The sequence below is a fragment of the Eleutherodactylus coqui genome, chromosome 10, assembly GCF_035609145.1.
Source record: "Eleutherodactylus coqui strain aEleCoq1 chromosome 10, aEleCoq1.hap1, whole genome shotgun sequence".
Classification (NCBI taxonomy): Eukaryota; Metazoa; Chordata; class Amphibia; order Anura; family Eleutherodactylidae; genus Eleutherodactylus; species Eleutherodactylus coqui.
Genome location: NC_089846.1, coordinates 37,223,712 through 37,243,861, shown reverse-complemented (window position 1 = coordinate 37,243,861; position 20,150 = coordinate 37,223,712). Strand labels below are relative to the sequence as shown.

General features: G+C 42.6%; 1 protein-coding gene across 1 annotated transcript in view; it reads right to left on the bottom strand.

Annotated features, from left to right (window-relative positions):
• LHX6 (LIM homeobox 6) overlaps nucleotides 1-20,150 on the bottom strand; it is a 135,586-nt gene that overhangs the window by 83,951 nt on the left and 31,485 nt on the right. Inside the window, exon 3 of the mRNA XM_066579781.1 lies at nucleotides 2,747-2,929. Within this exon, the coding sequence (XP_066435878.1) occupies nucleotides 2,747-2,929 (183 nt within the window). The remainder of the gene's footprint in view (nucleotides 1-2,746; nucleotides 2,930-20,150) is intronic.

Sequence of the window (20,150 nt, the reverse complement as noted above, 5' to 3'; positions counted from 1 at the left end):
GATTGCATTATTTAGAGGTACCATATACTACCATACGTAGAGTTGACCCACTGTACTCGTATATCTAACCCCGCCGTGCTATAAAAGTTGTCTTATGGAATATATGGGTTCTGTGTATGCCCTAAGCCCTGGGAGGGGAGCACAAAATTTTAAGCATCTCAATGGGACTTGGCCAAACCCATGTAAAAGGCTGGTGGGCCCTGAGAATAATTTTCTCAGATGGGTGTAAGGAAACCCAGTCTGACAATGCAAGAGCCCTGCTGCTAAAAGTATATAGAAGCAGTATAATTGGAAAATAGTAGCAGTGGAAGATCCTATAATACAGTCAGAAGGCGGTAGCTGGATAGGCAGGACTGGTAGGTCCACCACTGTACTTTCAGCACGTTCAACTCCAGGGGCAACAAAAAGATCGGGCATGGAAATTCAACACATCAAATTCTGTTTTTGAAAGTCAGGTGGCCCCATAGGCACGTGAGAGTCGTCCGGTCTTGCAAAAATTGGCGAGCTCAGAAGGCTAATGTTTAATATGTATGGGGGCCTTTAGACTGACTGAATGAACTCTCATCTTCCATCACACGGCAGTGTGTGTATCTTAAATCCTCCTCGCTTGTCTCCTTCTTTCTGGTGCCAGGGTGAAGGACAAAAGGAAGCAGCATTGAAGATACACACACTGCCGCACAGCATTAAACCTCATGCACAATACTGTGTGCCGATTAGTCTACAACACTGACTAATCAGTATACTACTGTACATTACATTGAATACCCCCTTGGAATCATTCCAACATTAATGTTTCTAGGGTAGAATTCCATGTGATTGAATGATTTTAGGTTTAGAGAATGCTGCAAAATTGGAGCCCCAGGATGCCCAAAATGTTTCTGCAACTTGCATTTCACTATATTTTGTGAATATGTGAATTACCCTTTTGCATCTCTGAAATACACTCATTGACAAAAAATATAATGCATCCAGATGGAAATGTCAAATTGTTGCAAAACTCTACATAACATTAAGTTGTGGCCTGATTTAACTCTGGGTCTTGCCACCAGAAACCATAAAAGTGTTTTCCTTGTTGACCTATAAAAAGACTCTCAAAGGCTACATTTATGTAGCGGACCTGTGATTGAGAGATTGTTGACCACTAGACATGCCTCTACAACACACTCGAAGACAATTTTCCAAGTTAACAGACTTTGTGAGGAGCGCATCGTTGGAATTAGAGAAGCACAATGGTCATTTCAACGAATTGCCCACCATCTAGGTCATTCTGACTAAGCTGTTAGGAGATGGTGGTAGAAGTGGTTACTTAAGAGCACACATACATGGTGAACAGGCTACGCACAGCCCAGAAAAACCACCAGTAGAGAAGATCGTTTGACAAGTCAGGGCAGATCCAACCACCAGTAGGGAAGATCCACTGACAAGTAAGGGCAGATCCCATAGTTTCATTGTCCACCATCTGGACACAGGTGGCACATTCATTGCAGACCCGTGTCTCTGCCCCGATGATTTTCAGATGTTTAGCATAAAAACATTTGGTGTCACGGCGCCCATTACATGTCCTGCCATTAACACCCCAACACCATCGCCTTTGTTTGCAGTGGTGTCATGAATGAAAAAGCTGGACTGCTACAGACTGGCACCATATAGTCTTTAGCAACGACTCCAGGTTCTGTTTGGGAGCCGACGACAGTCATGTTCGAGTATGGCTGGCCTCGTGATGAGAGCTTCAATCCTGCCTTTGCTGAGGAGGGACCTATTGTCCTAACTGCTGGTGTGATGATCCAGGAGCCCATCACATATGACAGTCGGTCACTTATAGTAGTGATGCGAGGGACACTTAACAGCTCAGTGATATGTGCCAGAAATCCTGCAGCCACATGTGTTGCCTCTCATGGCAGGGCTTCCAACAGCCAACTTTCAGCAGGATTATGCTCACCTATGCCTGCTTTCCACACTTCCTTGGCTTGTCCGGTCAGCAAGTTTATCACCCATTGGGCATTTACGGGACCCACTAGGATGCCAGCTTTGGCAACCTATGAGTGTGCAGGATCTATAGACCCAGTTGCAACATCTGTGGGCAAAAGTGCCAGAGGATACCATACAGAGCCTGTACGCCTCCGTACCTGACCATCTCTCATCATGTATCTAGGCTAGAGGCAGCCCAACAGGGTACCAGAGCCTTCTTGGTGCATTACTTTTTTTGTCGATGAATCTAACTTTAAACGCTATATTTTTCTTTGTGAGGCTCTATTTGACTGTTCACCAAAGGCAGCAGAAAGCTTAGCCGCACCTCTGGGAGCAATGTGTCTCCAAAGCTCTGCCTTGGTTTGGAGATATACTGATTTAATGCTCAGTGCTGCGAAGGAACAAGGTTTAAAGAGGTTTTCTAGGACTTAACCTAGTCTGAGAATGGGTCATCAATAATTACCAATAGTTGATCAGTGGGGGTCCACTGCTTCGGACCCCTAGCAATCAGACGATATTGGACTAGCTGTCAGTTGGGACAGAGCCAGAAGCTGACAGCTCCATTCCCATGGCAGCAGCCTGGGTTGGTAATGGCATGCACGACTCCCATTGATTTCATTGAATAGGTCATCAATAGTAAAGTCCTAGAAAACCCCTTTAACCCTGTAAACCCCTTCCTTTTTTCCAAACATTTATGAATACTTCACACGTAATGCAGGTTACTATGTACTTTCTGTTTTAGGATCATTGGCTCAGTATAACATTATTATTTCAGTACCTTGAGCAGATATCTGTCTAGGATCTCCAAGCCGCAACTGGAGCAGATGTTCTTTCCGTCTGAAGGTACAGAAGAGGATGAAGAAGACGGTGGTGAGCACACAGATGGAGTTGAAGGAGGGCTTGGGGAAGAGTGGTCTTCTTTATCCAAAGTACATGGGAGATTTTCGTCATCTGACTGTGACTGAGGAAAGAAATTTTAATTATCAATATGATCATACTAATGTCCAGAATATAACTGCTTGTGCTTCTATAAAACTAGTTGATACAATTATTTCAGGTGCATTTACACTTTGTTGCTGCTTTATTCCCCTATTTGGTCCTACTATATCTGCGCTTTTGTGCGATGCCAGATTTTTTGACTGTTCCTAAAGTAAAGGACAGCCTTCCTTTTTGATTTCCACTTGTCTATGCCCCACTGACTCTATCCCCATTTTTACAAACTCACCTGTCTCCATCTGGATGGACTCTACTTAGGTCAGCACCCGCAACTGTCAATATGTTAAGTGGGCAGTTCCCACCACTCATTCTCAATGGGTGATTTGGACTTGATTGAGGCAAACCACAGGGTCATTAACAACTTACAGCTACAGAACCTGCATCGCTGATGGGATTGTCTGCTGCATCACTGTTGCAACCTATCCACGTGTTTCCCTGCAATTTCCCACCAAGTGCTTCTCCATTTCAAATTCCCCTCCCCTTTTTTTGCAGTCCACCAATCAATTTCAAACAGCGGTACTCCTATACCTTACCTGCCTCTCCCCTCCCGCCAAAACTGCAATTTACATCAACGCTACAACTTTTCTAGTTATCAGCGCCAAAATAACTTTTCCTATGATACACCGTCAGGGACGGTAAGGCCATCATTTTACATTTCTTTTTACTCGATCTATTGCAACTCATAACATTTTCAGATTTATATTTTCAAACACCCAGAAATCTAGTTTATTTTTCTTCTGATTTCGAGATTGTAAATACAGAACTTGAGATGTTCCAGTTCCTAAACAGACATTGGGTTACAATTAGAGATGAGCGCGCACGCTCGGTAAAGGCAGATACTCGAGCGAGCATCGCTCTTCTCGAGTATCTGCATACTCGTCCGAGCGAATGCGTGGGGGTGGCGGGGGTGAGCGGGGGGGGAGAGAGAGATCTCTCTCACTTTCCCCCTTGCCGCACCCCCACCCCACCTGCATTTGCTCGGACGAGTAGGCAGATACTCGAGAAGAGCGATGCTCGCTTGAGTATCTGCCTTTACCGAGCGTGCTCGCTCATCTCTAATTACAATGCTTGCATTTTTTTAATGCACTTTTTGAATCATTTTTAGAGATGATTTTAAGACTGTTTGTAATACCACCAACTATCAACAATAATTGGCTGCTTAAAAATACGAAACAACTCTGGGTAACTTTATACTGCTATTATTTTTAGGAAGCATTTATGCCATGCATTAGGCTATATAGTCACAAAGCATAGACTTCCCAGCTTTTTATTCTTATATCTAAATAGACAATTGGTCACATGACGAGAATTGTACAAAGCTTACTATTTTATATTGTTTATTAGTAGAGATGAGCGAGCCTACTCAGCCACGCCCCTTTTTCGCCCGAGCACCGCGATTTTCGAGTACTTCCGTACTCGGGCGAAAAGATTCGGGGGGCGCCGTGGGTGAGTGGGGGGTTGAGGGAGAGAGAGAGGGCTCCCCCCTGTTCCCCACTGCTACCCCCGGCTCCGCCACGCCTCCCCCCGCCCCCCCCGCCCCCCGGCGCCCCCCGAATCTTTTCACCCGAGTACTGAAGTACTCGAAAATCGCGGTGCTCGATCAAGTAAATACTCGAAACGAGTAGATTCGCTCATCTCTATTTATTAGTTATTTAATCATAATTAACTTGCATTCTTAATTCTTTTATACGAGCTATTCAACTAATTCTGTATATTATTGAATTATAGATGTATCTACTTTTATTTTATTTTATTTTTTGTCATTCCCTTTTCTTATACTTCACTATTTTCTACTTTATACCTGGATTTTGTTTTACCTTCCACCTATTATTCCCTATCCCATTATGGTTTTAAATGTTTTCATGTAGTGTATCCCCAGCAAGTACTGAGGAAGAGGTTCATATACCTCGAACCGCGTTTACAAGCTGGTTCTTATCAATAAACTAGGATTTTTCTTAATATCTCAATATATATTACAGTTATCTTTGCCTGGAGGTCGCGCTATATTCACCCCTACAAAAGAAAGTTTCCTCCTTCCTTGTCTGCGATTTTATACGTTTACCAATTCGTAGTGTGGGCTGCACCTTCCTAAAAAGATGTCATCTTAGCCCTGTGAACAAGCTCCAGGCTCCTTGTTTTATACCATTCTACACCGGAGTTGCTGCACTTCATCTTTTTCTCCTATTTCTACATTTGTTTTAGGAGAAGGCAGCTGGATAGAGCACAATGCTTGTGTCACAGGGGCTGAAAGTTCAAGAAATGATGCAGACGAAGGACTTACAAAACGACATATTTATGCAGTAACAAGGAACATCAGGATAAATGTAATAATGGCAGAAGTAGTTACACAGTTACCGTGCAATTATCTGCTGCTAGCTACAGTTAACTAACTCTTAGAACTTCCAACACATTAGACACAATATAAAAGTATAACCAATAACCAAGAAAACTATTAATGAAAAATATGCAAAAGACACCCAGTTCCTTATAAGACGTTTAGCACTGTTAGTTTCAAAATCTAACACCCGTTTTACTTCGAGATTGATATTGATAACACTCAATAATGTTGCTGGATAATGGAAGGTAATGATGATCAATGTCCCAAATCGGTCTTCTAGAAGAGTCTGTCATGGAATACTCAGGCAAAGCTCCTTTTACATGACACAATCCCGCAACCAGGTTCAGGTGTCCGTTATTCAGAATAAACGTAATGCCGTATTATTAGGTCTTCCTACTGTAGGCCTGCCAACGTATTGTCCCTAGCAGTGTGGACAACTAACAGTTTTACTATGGCCTTACTTACAACTTGTTGCCAATGTACTTCTCAATGTCCTCCTTGGTCTTGATCTGTAGCTCTACAGCTCACTTTTACTGGCAGGAATTTCCTCTGTACGGTGCCCTTCTGCCTTCTCCAAACAGCCCATTTCTCATTCAAGGGTTAATTTTTCCTGTTGCATTTTCTTCTCTGGCAGCAGCAGCTCCTCTGCAGATCATTGCATCCTTTCAGCAGCATTTCGGCTCACTGAGAAGTTCCTTCACACTGGCGATCGCGATATTGCCTCAAGAAAGTTGCGACATAATCATAGCTTGGTTCAGGTAATATTGGAGCGTCAGCGGTGTTTTGTGTTCACATTGCTCCCGCCTGCGATTTTCTCGTGCGATAAAATCGTGTGATTTTTTTGCGCAAAAGTCAATAGGAGTTTCTAATGTTAAAAAACGCATCAGCTCGCATGAAAATCACAAGTTCATGTGTTGCGATAAAAGGGAGGCTCCATGGGAAACATGAGCTAGAATTGAAATTCGCAAAACGCAGAAAGATAGGACATGCTGCAATTTTTTTTCTTTCACACCACATCACATGAGTGAAAACCTCGCAAATGGGAGTGAAACCATTGAAAATCATTGGTTTCATAATTCTGTGTTTTCACTCACTCTTGCATTGCATGATTTTATTGCAAGTTTGAAAGCAGCCTTACACAGTCCCGCCACTCTGTCTCTGATGCGGCAGAAGTTCCTTTTATAGTACTGACATTTCACTAGAAAGTTCCCAGGGAGCATGCTCAGTTCTGCTTTGAGCGGCCATCTTGGTGCTCCATTATGAAGTCCAGTACACCCTCTAGGACAGCCTCTTATACATGCCCCAGTTTAATGACTTGTCAAGAGTGTTATGTCTGATCACAGAGAACAGAAACTCTGATAGTATATCTGTACTTTCTTCAACTAGAGCCAGACAATTGCAGAGAGACCCCTGCACCCCCATTCTGGCCCTGGCTGAATTGAATTTTTGGCCCTCTAACTGAAGGAGTCACAATTACACGCCTCATACTGTGGCAAGCTGACCACAATCAGTCTCGTTAATTAATTACCTTTGATAAATTATGCTCCTCATCTCAGATTACAAATACCCATGTGGCCCTATTGCCTCTTTGTGTGACCCTCAACAAGGAGAGACAGCCAAAGCACACAATGTATCTGTCCTATGTTCTATTTCGCTGTATGTTCAGTAGTGCCTGAAGCATTTTGGATAGCGCTACATCATGACATCTGTATCCTGCATCATCGCTTCTACATCATAGACAGTATGCGTTGGGTCAGCCTTAACATCCCTGCCAATGATACAATAAAGTGGACCACGCACTTGTGATAGCTGTGGGCCCAGAGCGTGTTCAGCCAAAAGCTATTTCTTCTGTCTCCATAATAAACATGTATGTTCTGCTCACCGGAGCGTGCAATGTTTATTTCTGGCGTTGGCTTATCTTCCACATGGAAAAAAGATCAGGCGTATCTTGTTGAAATCTATCATGGCAAATCCCTTATTTAGCAGCTTCATCACATTTAATGGCAAGGATGGCGTAGTATGCAGCTCTATTCTTACCGTCAAAGTTGTAGATGTCATGGGTCAACTGCGTCCATTGGTGGTCACTCATAGTCAATCTAGCAATCCAAAACGTATGGATTAATTCTGCCTAGCATATAACCATAAAATGGGCAGTACCCCGGTGGTCTGTCTATTCTGTCTTGCTTTTCTTATCAGCATATGGTTACCACATGGTGCCAAGAAATTCAGTGCCTGGTGTAAGAATTGTTGTACAGAACCCCATACTTCCCTATTTTCCTGGGAGACTCCCTGAAAAAGAGGAGAATTCCTTGACTCCCAGAAAAGACAACAAATCTTGCAAGCCCCCTACTCCCCTCCCCAGTCCTGCCTAGTACTGTAGTTGAATGTCCAGTCAGAGGACACTGCTCCATGTAGACAGTGAGGCAGTGCATATTAGAGTTCTGCAGCTCCCCAGTAGGTGGCCTTGATGTGCCTTACATGTACAGTGCATGTCCGGTGTCAGTGTATGGAGTGGCTCAGGGGCTGAGGCTGCTCCATACACATCTTTGACAGCCAACACATGCCCACAACAGCCTTCATCAGAGATAACACCGATTGTGGCTGTTAACCCTTTAAATGCAGCTGTCAATACTGATATTGGCATTTAAATATCCTGATCGGGACTCTGATGTCCCAAATGATTTCACCGTGATGAGATCACAGGGTGCCAACCAAGAGTCTTGGCTGCTGGGGGCTTTCCGAATGACTCCAGGGCTGCCATAAAGGAATCCTTATTAAGATGTGCCGAGCACAGTATAATGCAATACTATCATGCTGCATTGTACTATGAGCGATCAAACAATTGCAAGTTCAAGTCCCCTTGGAGAACATAAAAATAATTTTTTTTTAAGTTATAAAAAAAAAAATATTAAATTCAAGAAAAAAAAAACTTCACAGTCATCGCATCAAAAAAAATTTATTTGGCATCTGTGAAAGTCTAAATTACTAAAATATCACATTAATAATCTCGCATGGTGCACAACATCATAAAAAATATGCAGTGCCAGAAATGCACTTTTTTTGGTTACCTTAAGAAAAAAAATTTCATAAAAAGGATCAAAAAGTTGTATGCAATCCAAAAGGATATCAATAAAAACTATTAGTCATCCCGCAAAAAAAATGAGCCCTCACACAATTGGAAAAACTGGAAAAGTAAAAAAAGTTATGGGGATCAAAATATGACAACAGAAAGAATGTTGTTTTTCTTGAAACAGCCTCTATAAATTTGGTATTGCCTTAATCGTGCTGAATAAAGAGAACATGTCATTTTTCACTGCCCCATGAAACCTGTAAAAACTCCGCCCAAAATGGTGCAATTGTTTTTTTTATTCATTTCACCATTTTTCAATACATTACATGGTATGTTAAATGATACCACTGAAAAATACAACTCGTCCCACAAAAAAAAGCCCCCAATGTATGCTTTTTTTGGAAAAGTAGGAAGGAAAGAATAAAAAAAAAATAAAGACTGAAGCTGAGTAAATCTCCCTTAAGTCCCGATTTTCAAAAGTCGGCAAGTATGCACTACACCGATTAAGCTCTTTGTACTCACTGAACCAGCAAGGAATGCTGGAAGATTTGAGCTCTGAAGCCAACAGAACTTTAAATGCAGTTCTGCATAATAACACTAATTGTAATAATACGAGCTGTAGCTGCAGATTAGTAACAGAAAAGCAGAGCAATGTACTTAATCAACTGTTTGTGCTGCTCAGTTCTATAAGTAACATACTGTTAAGGGTGTACACATGTTATGTCACGAGCGTATCGTACATACTAAGTATCATTTTTTTGTAAATGATTACAAAACAAAATTGTTCATAATAAGCACAAAACACAAGAGTTGGAGGAAACTCTAATATCTACAGAGCCAAGTGAAATAAACAAGAATGACATGCGGCAAGGACTGGAGTTTGCTAAAAAAAAAAAACAGCTGTTTTTCTCTCTTCCTGTATCTGTTTTTTACTTCGCCCATTTTCTGTCCCGAGGAAATGTTAAAGGGGCTTTCTGAGCAAATTCTATTGATGACCTATCCTCAGGATAGGTCATCAATAGTTAATCACTGAGGACCCACCACTTGAAATCCCCGGCAATTAGGCTGATTGTCCAGCCCGCTGTCAGTGCAGTGGGACCGGAGTTCATCATCGGTGTTAGAGGCCTTCACTCTTATTGAAATCAGTGGGAGCGCTGCCTCCCTTTACACTTCCGCGTCCAACCCCGGTGTCGAAGGCCAAAGTGCCAAAAGTGTAATAGGAGGCTTCAGCTCCTATTAATTTCAATGAGAGTGAAGGCTCAGTTCCTACTGATTTCAATGAAAGTGAAGACTTCTATGACAGTACCACCTCCGACCCTGATGACAACATCTGTCTCTGCAGCACTGAAAGTGGTCCGGACAATCAGATGATCACTGGGGATGCTGAGTGGTGGAAATTGGGCTGAGGTCAGGACAGCTAGATTTTGTGGAGTACGTTAAGTCAGGCAGGAGGCCAAAGCTGAGGGCAATCAGGCAAAGCGTAGTCAGAAAATATGTGCATATTCAAATCAGTTCTTCATGCACCAACTTGTTGGTGGGCTTGTGCTTATACTTAGCAGCTAATCCAAATAGGAAGAGCTGCAATGTAATACACAAGGAGCATTAGCAGCAGCCTGACTCAAGATAATAACAAGAAATGGATCTCAAGTTGTACTCATTGACAAAAAAAAATACACCAAGAAGTAGTCGTTAGAATCTAATGAAACTTTACAAGCTTGAATGTAATGATGATATATGTAAGTGATTACAATACTAGAGCAAAAGGATAACTTTATTGGAAAAAATTGTACAATACAAAGGAGGCTCTACTACTGTGCTGGGCCACCTTTGGCCTGGATACATGATAAGATACGGGTGGGCATGGAAGCATACAGGCTCTGTATGATATTCTGCAGCACAGTTACCCACAGATCTTGCAACTGGGCCTCTAGATCCTGCACACTTGTAGGCTGCCGAAGCTGGCATCCCAGCAGATCCAATGGATAATCAATTGGCAATAAACTGGGCAGGCTATAGAAGTGTGGCAACCTGGCGGAGGCATTCCTAAAAACCCTTGTTGTGTATGGCCGAGCCTTATCCTGTTAAAAAATGCCTCTTGAAAGCTGCCATGAGAGGAACACATGTGGCTGCAGGATGTCCTGAACATATCGCTGAGCTGTCATTGTCCCTCGTACCACTACTAGGGGTGACCTACTGTTTTATGCGATGACCCTCTAGACCATCACACCAGCAGAGGGCAGTGTGCCACTCTACAGCAAAGGTAGCATTGAGGTTCCGGAGCACAGGGACTTTTTGCATCGATTGTACTCTATACTTTTACTATACGGCCCTGCTTGGGCTGTATCCCGATGATGACTCTCCAGAGATCTGGATCAGGAACCTAGGGTGGTTGAAAGGCTATCGAGGATATCGGGTGCCAGTGGATTCTCAGACCTGAGAATTCCACTGAGCACCGGGTGAGTACTTGCCATTACTCATTATTTCCACCTGTATCTACTTGATGATGCGGCGCTGATATATATATATTTTTCCAAAGGTAGGATTGAGGCGCTCACCCTTTTAGGTCTCCAGACTCGAAGACGACTGTCATCAGCTCCTAAACTAAACCTAGATTTATTACTAAAGACAATATGCTTCCAGTCCATAGCAGTCCAGGTTTCTCGTGGACAACATCACTGCAAACGAAGGCGATGGTGTTGGAGTGTTAATATCAGGACATGTAATGGGTGCTGTGACACCAAATTTCCTTCTGCTAAGCATATGGAAATGGTCTGGGCAGAGACAGGGTTCTGTAATAAAGATGCCACCTGTATGTGGATGGTGGACAGCAAAACTGTTGGTTCTGTTTTTGCTGGTCAACAGATAAAACGATCCTATCTACTGGCAGTCTGTCTGGGCCATCCTGAGTCTGTTCACCTAGCGTGTCCTCACTGCTCCCAACACCTCCTACCATCGTAGCCAGAACAGCCTAAATGGCGGGCAATTTGTTGAAACAACCACCCTGCTTCTCTTATTCCAATAATGTGCCCCCTCTCAAAGTCTATTAACTGGGCAAAATGTCATTGCATGTGTCTTGGAGGCGTCTAGTGGTCAACGATCTCTCAACAAGAGGTCCACTACAATCCTGCTTAACTACTGTACATTTCTTAGCACTAATAGAACAGGGGTAAAAAAAAAAGTCGGTTAACATCCAACACTAAAAAAAATAGCCAAATAATGGGTGCTTTACCAGTTAGTCCTGTTCATGGGTCATGTCTGGAATTACATCTCCACTCCATTTACTTGAATGGCACTGAGCTGCAATACCAATCCCAATAACTGGGCAAGGAAGGGCCAGTTGCGGAATGAAAAGCAGAATCTTCTATCTAATTCCTGACATCCCCTGAGTTCATAATGCATAACATAAGAACGTGAGATGTTTTGGCTGTTCATTCCTAATTTACGGACGGCTCAGAACGATGAGGGTGAAGAAGTCAGAGCTTTTTTTGTATGTTTAACATTAGAAAACGTTGTTTATTGTCACATTATAGAAGTAATGTGCAAATGGCGCACACATGTGGAGGAGGAAAGGCGCAGACCCTCAGGGCAACACACGAAGCTATTATCAGTGACAGGCTTTCAGGATCTCATTGCAGTGATTGACACTCCGGTTACCTAAATGTGACAAACATAAGTACTTAGATAATCTTATGGCTAAATACAATGTGAATATATAATCACAAATAGTCGTCGACTGATAAATATTTGCTTTTATTATTATCAGCTATGAGAAATTACCAAAACTAATTACATGCATATTTTATTACTCACACGACTGCCATGTTGTGTAGAATAACATCAGATATCACAACCAGTTCTTATATAGTCTTAGGGCCGAAACAGATGGGCATGTGTTTGTCCCATAGTGCGGCCATGATAATCACGTACGCATAACAGGACAAAACGAAACCATTGATTTCAATGCTTTCATTTTCCCTAGTGGGATTCTCACCCGTTAATAGCATAGGTGAGAAAAGTTAGGGCAGGATCTATCTTTTCTGCATGTACTTAATACTACATGTGGCAAAGATAGGGTAGGACCTATCCTCCCGACGTTTTTTCAAACTCCTGAGCTATGGCGTGAACACATCCTAACTTCAGTATACCGAAATATACTTTACTGCTAGAGATGAGCAAGCGTACTCGGTTCGGGTGTTTTTGCACTCGAGCACCGCTTTTTCAGAGTAACTAACTACTCGGACAAAAGGTTCAAGGGGCGCCGGGGGGCGGGGGGCGTCGTGGTGGAGCGGGGGGTAGCAGTGGGGAACAGGGGGGAGCTCCCTCTTTCTCTCCCGCCCCCCCCCCCCCACTCCTCTCTGCAACCCCCCACTCACCCCCAGTGCCCCCCGAATCTTTTAGTCCGAGTAGTCAGTTACTCGGAAAAAGTGGTGCTCGCGTGCAAAAACACCCGAACCGAGTACGCTCGCTCATCTCTATTTACTGCTTAAACTCAAGTCTGAGGTACCCTATAGGTCCATATATGGCTGCTTTCACACTGTGTTAGGGACAGTTCAGGGTTTCTGTCTCTCTGCTCCATTTTTTAGAAAGGAGAAACTGAAATAAAATGGGAAAAAAATGGGTCAGTTTTTCTCCCCAATGGGGATTCAAGAATACTGAAAGGCTTCCGTTCGCTTTCATTCCGTAAGGTTTTTGTTTTTTGAACAGACAAATAATACTGCAGACTGCGCCATTTTCCCAATTAAAAAAACAGAAAACTAAACTTTTTTTTGTTTGTTTTTTGTTTTTCGAACCCCCAATTAAATCAATGGCAAAAAAACGGGTCAGTTTCTTTCCTCCAAAAACGGAGCAGAGTGATGGAAACCCTGAACTGGCCCTAACGTAGGTGTGATACGGCCATACTTGTGTTGCCGTATTGTGCCTCCGCCACCTGGAATGCGACAGAGAATGCAGTATTTTTTTTCGCCAGGATTCTGTTTGCATCTTCATAAAATCAGAGATACAGAAAAGTACAGTATGGGTCGACATGACAGCCATGTATATGTGTCATTAGTCTCATTCTTGATAGTACTGGATGGAAAACTGTGCGCAGTTCAGAAGAGAACCGGTCACCACTTTCTCAAGTATCTTCTCTGTATTGCAGGGGATGAAAAATCAATCAATTCTAATGCCCTCTTTTTCCCTATTGAGCCCATATACTGTACCTCACAAATAGGTATCAAAGCTAGCCCACAGCACATGCAAAGAAGAGTCATCTGGTCAAGAAGAGTCATCTGGTCAAGAAAAATCATGCTTATCCATGCGCTGCCGAGCTAACCATTCCCTCTGTCTCCTAATAGACAGGGTTTCCTATGCATCAGAAGTAAATGGGTCTGATTAGTACAAGAGGGGGCATTAGAAGTAATTCATCCCCTGTCAACTACTGAAGTTAGCTTTGGTGTTGAGATGGTGGGTTCCCTTTAAGGGGATCTGCGAGCAGGTTCCATGAACAGTGACATTTACACCAATGCTGTTTTGCAAGGCACTAAATTACAATGAGGCACAGCCACACTTCTATGGACATCACTATGACAGATACGGTAGTGAAAGGGCTCCACTTCTCCTATGTTCTGTTGATCAATAGGACTTCTGAGGTTGGGAACCCCACAGAGCATAAATACATGGACTATCTAAAGAACGGGCCATCAATCTTATATCCAGGAAAGCTTCTTTAACTCAAAGCTTATCAATAGTGGACTAAATTCCGCTATATAGCAATGCTGTTTAACCCTTTCCCGACACACATACAGCTATATACAGTATGTCTTAACTGCACCTACCGCATGCAGTTAGGACGAACATAGATGTCCGCTGTATATGCAGCAGGTTCAGAAGACGAGCCAGTCCCATAAACAGTGGGTGTCAGCTGTCTTTGACTGCCGACACCCACCTGCAACAGTCACTATCCGAGATAACTCAGATCACAGCTGTTACCCCTTTAATTGTTGTCACCTCTGACAGCAGCATTTAAATGTCCTTAATGGCTGTATTGCTGTAAGATCATCGGGGTTTCTGTCCTAATGTCATGGCAGCCTGGGGCTTTCTGAAGGCCCCCAGGGCTGCCATGATTGTTTGCCTATTCAAACTTGCCTATGGCATGTCTTTAATAGGCAGCCTGTAATATAGTACAATGCAATATCATAGTTTTGCATTATACTGTACAAGCAATTAAACAATCCCTGTGGGAATTGAAAACAAAAATAGCTAAAAACAAGACTTTTTAATCATTGCAAAAAACTAAAAAAAAATTAAAAGTACAAAAAAAAACTTCTCAGTTGTCACATCAAAAAAAAACGTAAAAATTGTTTCTGTAAAGGTCCACTTTATTTTTAAAAAATCATATAATTATTCCTGTATGTTAAACACCGTCATAAAAAACTGAAATGCCAAAATTGTGCTGTTTTGGTCACCCTGCCTCCATGAAAAAATTGAATAAAAAGGAATAAAAAAAGTTGCCTGAACCCCAAAATGGTACCAGTAAAAACAAGCCCTCACATTGCCCTATCAATGAAAAAAAATAAAAAAATCTATTATTTTTTTTTATGGGAACGCCAGAACTGCAGAATGTCACCTGGATACAGGAGCATCAATAACCCTTGGTCATAAAAGAGTTAATAGGCTGCTATGCCTAGTAGTTTATGTAGAGTAGCCCCCCAAGAACAATTTTCCATGGTTTTGTAATCATCTCAAAGTAATTGCAGATTTCTGCTGTGACTGTAAACTGCAGGATCTCACATAGGTGCAAAATGCTAATGAGAGCATTGCATATAAATCACTGACTGCCTCAATTCACCTATCAACTTCTGTAGTACCTTGGGCTACTTACTTTGATTGCTCCCCGCTAGTCATTTACTTGTCAATCATCCAAAATTACACATCGTACGAAATCTTTAGAGTTTTAACGTAATTTAAAGAAATAAAACCTGTTCAAGCATTTTACTAAATTAGATATATATATTAATATTTATATGTATGTTCAATGGGTCAAGAGGGGTGCCGTCTCTCCTTAAGGAGAGCATCCAAAAAGTGTGTGGAGACACCTAGGGGGCGACAGGGGATGGCATCGTTCTCCCCAAGGAGAGCACCCAGAAGGGGTGTGAGAAGACACCTGAAAAGTGAGTGAGGAGACTTATAAAGCCATGCACGCTCCTCTTGATAATTTATGCAATTTATGGTAATTTATTCTTCTTCCTTATTTGCATATGTATGTTCAATATAGATTGCGAATGAAAAGATTGGGCATGTTGATATTAAAGTGTATGATCCTTCTTTTTCAAATCTGCCATTAGGGGAGAGTCAAGACATCTTCATAGACATTAAATAGTTGGCCAGTGCCATCGAAATCAGAAGGTCTAGATCAATGTTCCCCAACTCCAGTCCTCAGGGACCGCCAACAGGTCATGTTTTCAGGATTTTCCCAGTGTTGCACAGGTGATGTAATTATTGTCGGTGCCTCAGACATTGCCACAGGTGTTCTTACCATAGGAGATCCTGAAAACATGACCTGTTGGTGGTCCCTGAGGACTGGAGTTGGGGACCCCTGGTCTAAATGATATTGATCTACTGTGAACAGCCAACTTAAATGGGTTTAATGTGCAAATACCAGTGAGCAAAAAAGTTTTTTCTACTACTATTTTGTTACATCTTTTTTTTTTTTATTTAATTTTTATGTCCATGTAGGGGACTTGAACCAGAAAAGCTATGATAATCACTAGCTAGAACTCTATGATAATGTTAGATACAATATCGATCGCGGATCATGACAGGCCTGGACACCATTGTCTGGTTGCATTGGCCTTCCGCGAACCTTTTATGTGTCATGATCTATATTGATCGAGGCATGTAAGGGGTTAACAGCGGGGATCGGCGTTCTCACCAATCTCCGCAGTTGCAGTCACAACTGGCTCCTGCTGAGCTCCTTGCTATCCACAAGACATAAGTATATGACCTGTTGCGTCAAGCACCATGCATCCAAGATGAAAACTTACGTTTTCGTGGCATTAAGCGCTTAAATTTGTGCTCCCCGTGTGTTTACAGAACATCGAACGCTGAGGTCTGCGATTGGTTGAAGAAGTTTGGGACATTTCATTTACAGACTGCCTCTGCAATTTCTAAACAGACCTGGCACCAAATATGGAAGTGCAGTGCTGGGCATGCAGGAGGCAGGAGAGGAGAGTATAGGATCACTTACTATGTTTTGACTTAGAGAACACTAATAACATCTTGGACATCCCCTTTAACTATTTCTACAGAATATACCTGTATGTAAACTACTAACTGATACTCAAAACTTGCAGAGGACATTGCATGATCTATTCTTGCCCATGAAAACAAATGCTCATCTGTATAGCCTTGCAGTCTATAATGGGGACGTGTGCGGTCCGTGGAATACACAGAAAGCATATGGCCTGAAATTACAGCCATGTGAATTGGCCTTTAACCCTTTCCAATCCAATTTGTATCCTGGTTTTCCTAGGGGCATTACTCTTTTTCTGCTGTTATACAATGGCGCTATCTGCTGGCTAAAGCCAGTACTGCATGAGGTGACACGTTGGATAGGCTCCGACAGCAGAGAGGCTGGTAATATACAGTAAGAGAACCCCAACGGACGTCTTCCAACATCGGAGCTATACAGCCTTAAATCATAATGTCTTCAGAGATCAGACAGTAGATTGGAAAGGGTTAAAGAGGTTGTCTGAGGGGTTTTTCTTCTTGTAAAATTCTTGGTTCCACTGCCTAAAAATATTGAAAGATCCTATACTCACCCCTCCACAGCTTCAGCACCACACCCTCAGGTCTTTTCTCTGCTGGTGGGTTTACAGGCTGCAGTCGCCCTGTGTATCCGATGAGACAGGCTGCTGCAGCCAGTCACAGAACTTGATGTTTGAGTGCCGGACTCTGTGATTGGCTGCAGCACCAGTGGCATCCCTTCAACAGGTCGACTGCAGCCTGTCAACACAGATTTGTAGCTGAAAATGGAGCTGTGGAGTTACTGGGGGAGAGGGGATAATACAATCCTTTATTAATTTTAGGCATGGGGAAGGCTCGTTCATATCGTTAGGTCTCCATTAGAGTTTTCTGTCTTCATTTCTGGAACTGAGAAATGGCATTGAAATCAATGGGGCTATTTAGACAAGTGATGCTCCATGTGTAGAAGAAATCCCAACACGTCCTATACTTTTCCTTTTTCACAGACGAGAACAGCATGCGGGGTCCAAGCAGGTCACACAGCATACGGATGAGTTTACCGGATGCTGTCCATTGCAAGTTGCAACCAAGAGTGTTGAGCACAACTTGCAAACAACCATCTGAATGCAGCCTAAGAAGCAGCTGTAGAAATCAAGTCCAGCAGGTTTGGATTTTTTTGCACTCGTTGGGTCACAGTTGCACCAACTTGCAAGTCAACCGCATTTACTTAAATTAGGTTACGATGTAATAGGACAGTCCTGTAATCTTTGGCCGTGTCACTATGGAGCTTTAGCCTAAGATTGCCTTTATACACAGTTGAGTCACATTATTAGGACCACCTCCTACTTTCAACGTTGGCAGGATGTAGCCCATGAAGGAAGTGACGTGTCAGGAGCTGGCTTGGTGGGTATATAAGGTGTCCGATAGGCTGTCTGCTCACATATCACTCGTTGTTATGAATAAAAGGGGCGATTAATCAGAGTTGCAAAAAGGGATGATCATTGGCTTTCGGGGGCCAAGGGTGGCAGTATTTCACTAACAGCACAGTTTGTGAGCTGTTCGTGTGCTGCTGTGGTGAAATAGTGTATCGGAGGTTGACAAAAGGCACCATTGGGAATAATAACAGACATGGAAACTGCGGAGCTCCATGTGCCATTGATGTTAGAGGTCAACATCAGCTATGAAGGTACGTGAGGTCTGTTACACTTTCTGCCCTTCTACAATGAATTACCGGTCTAAACTATCATAGCTTCTGTAACTAAATGGTCTTAGAAAAGAATCTTAAAATGTAGCCACAACAGGATTTTGAGACAAAAAATGCTAACCACATATCATAACGCACAACAGTGGGTGCCATTTTGAAGTGCCCTTGAAAGCCCAAATTTGTGCTGTTACTGGGGACAGAAGCCGTTGATTCTGTGTTATGAACCCCCAGGCTTGTAAAGTTTCATGACAGATTTTTGATTAGAGAATAGAGATGAGCGAGTATACTCGCTAAGGCACATTACTCGAGTGAGTAGTGCCTTAGCCGAGTATCTCCCCGCTCGTCTCTCAAGATTCGGGGGCCGGCGCGGGTGACAGGTGAGTTGCAGTGGGGAGCAGGGGAGAGTGGGGGGAAGAGAGGGAGTGAGAGATCTTCCCTTCGTTCCTCCCCGCTCTTCCCCGCCGCTTCCCGCCCCCCAAATCTTTAGAGACGAGCGGGGAGATACTCGGCTAAGGCACTACTCGCTCGAGTAATGTGCCTTAGCGAGTACACTCACTCATCTCTATTAGAGAACATTCCCTCAAGGAATATTTACCAGCAGTCCAATTTTTATTTGAACTGGGCAACAAATTTTGCAAGAGGTTTCTTCAAATTTGTATCAAAATGGGCATTTGTGGGTATTTTCTGGAGGAAAGAGGACAAGGCTAAGGGCTCGATCACATCAGCATTTTGCTTTCTGCATTTAAGGGATCCATTTTTTAATGAAACCAATAGCAAAACAACATTAAAGCAGAATCAAACAAAAAAGGAGTTTCCATTTCTTTAATGTATCCAGTAGACAGAGTTGTTCAAAAAAGGACAACTTCTATCAGTCTTTTCTTTTGCTTTCTTCCATTAACATCCATCTTTAACAGATGAGTTTTGCCTTCTTTTGCTTTCTTCCTTTCTGCGCATGCTTATTTTAAAAAGTATCCGTTAAACGTACAACAAAATACAGAACCCATCAGAAAACTTTGTCAGTTCCATCACCTATTGACTAGAATGTAAAAAAAAAAAAAAAACATCCATTTGCTTTCCATTTTTTTTTAGCCTGCGCTATTTTTTGCCATTATAAAATTGTAAATCATCCAGAATGGAACCGAACTGAGCAGAACTGAAATTAAAAAAAAATCCCACTGAAATGAATGGGAAGTACAACTAAACCGTTTTTCCCATTTTGGTGCTCCTCTGACGGAACAGCAAAATGGAAAATGGAAACACTGATGTGAACGAGCCCTTTAAAATGTCCTGAGATTTGGTATTCAGATGTTGGTAAGAATCCATAAAGGCATGTATAGCATAGAGATAACCCATGAGGTTGTTATCAGGTCCCTGGAGATAGAAGGCCCAGTCAAGAATGGTCCCATCACCTTCATCGCTAAGTGTTGGAAACTTGTGAAGGACTACCTTCTCCATAAGCACAGCAATGCATGCAAATCAGAAAGTGGGGGATTGGCACATCGGTTATAGAAAGGGGATAGGGAGTTCCAAAAATCATCAGGCACTTCTGTGCTGGGTGGCATTACCCAGCTCATAAGGGAGGCATTGGATGGATGGGGGATTGGTAGTGTAGCCCATGCCTAGGGCATCATTAAATAGGCTGTAATTATTGCCTGTAGATTGTTTACTAATTAGTCTTTCTCTGTACAAATAAGAACACTCTGGATTGGCAAAAAAAAGTGTAACAGGAGGCAATTAAATGAATCCTTGTCCATCCCACAACTATTATGCTGAATTTAAGGAACTGAGGGTGAGAGTGCATTTGTACGAGGGGTGGGTTAACATTCTCCTACATTAAAATTCCCATTGGA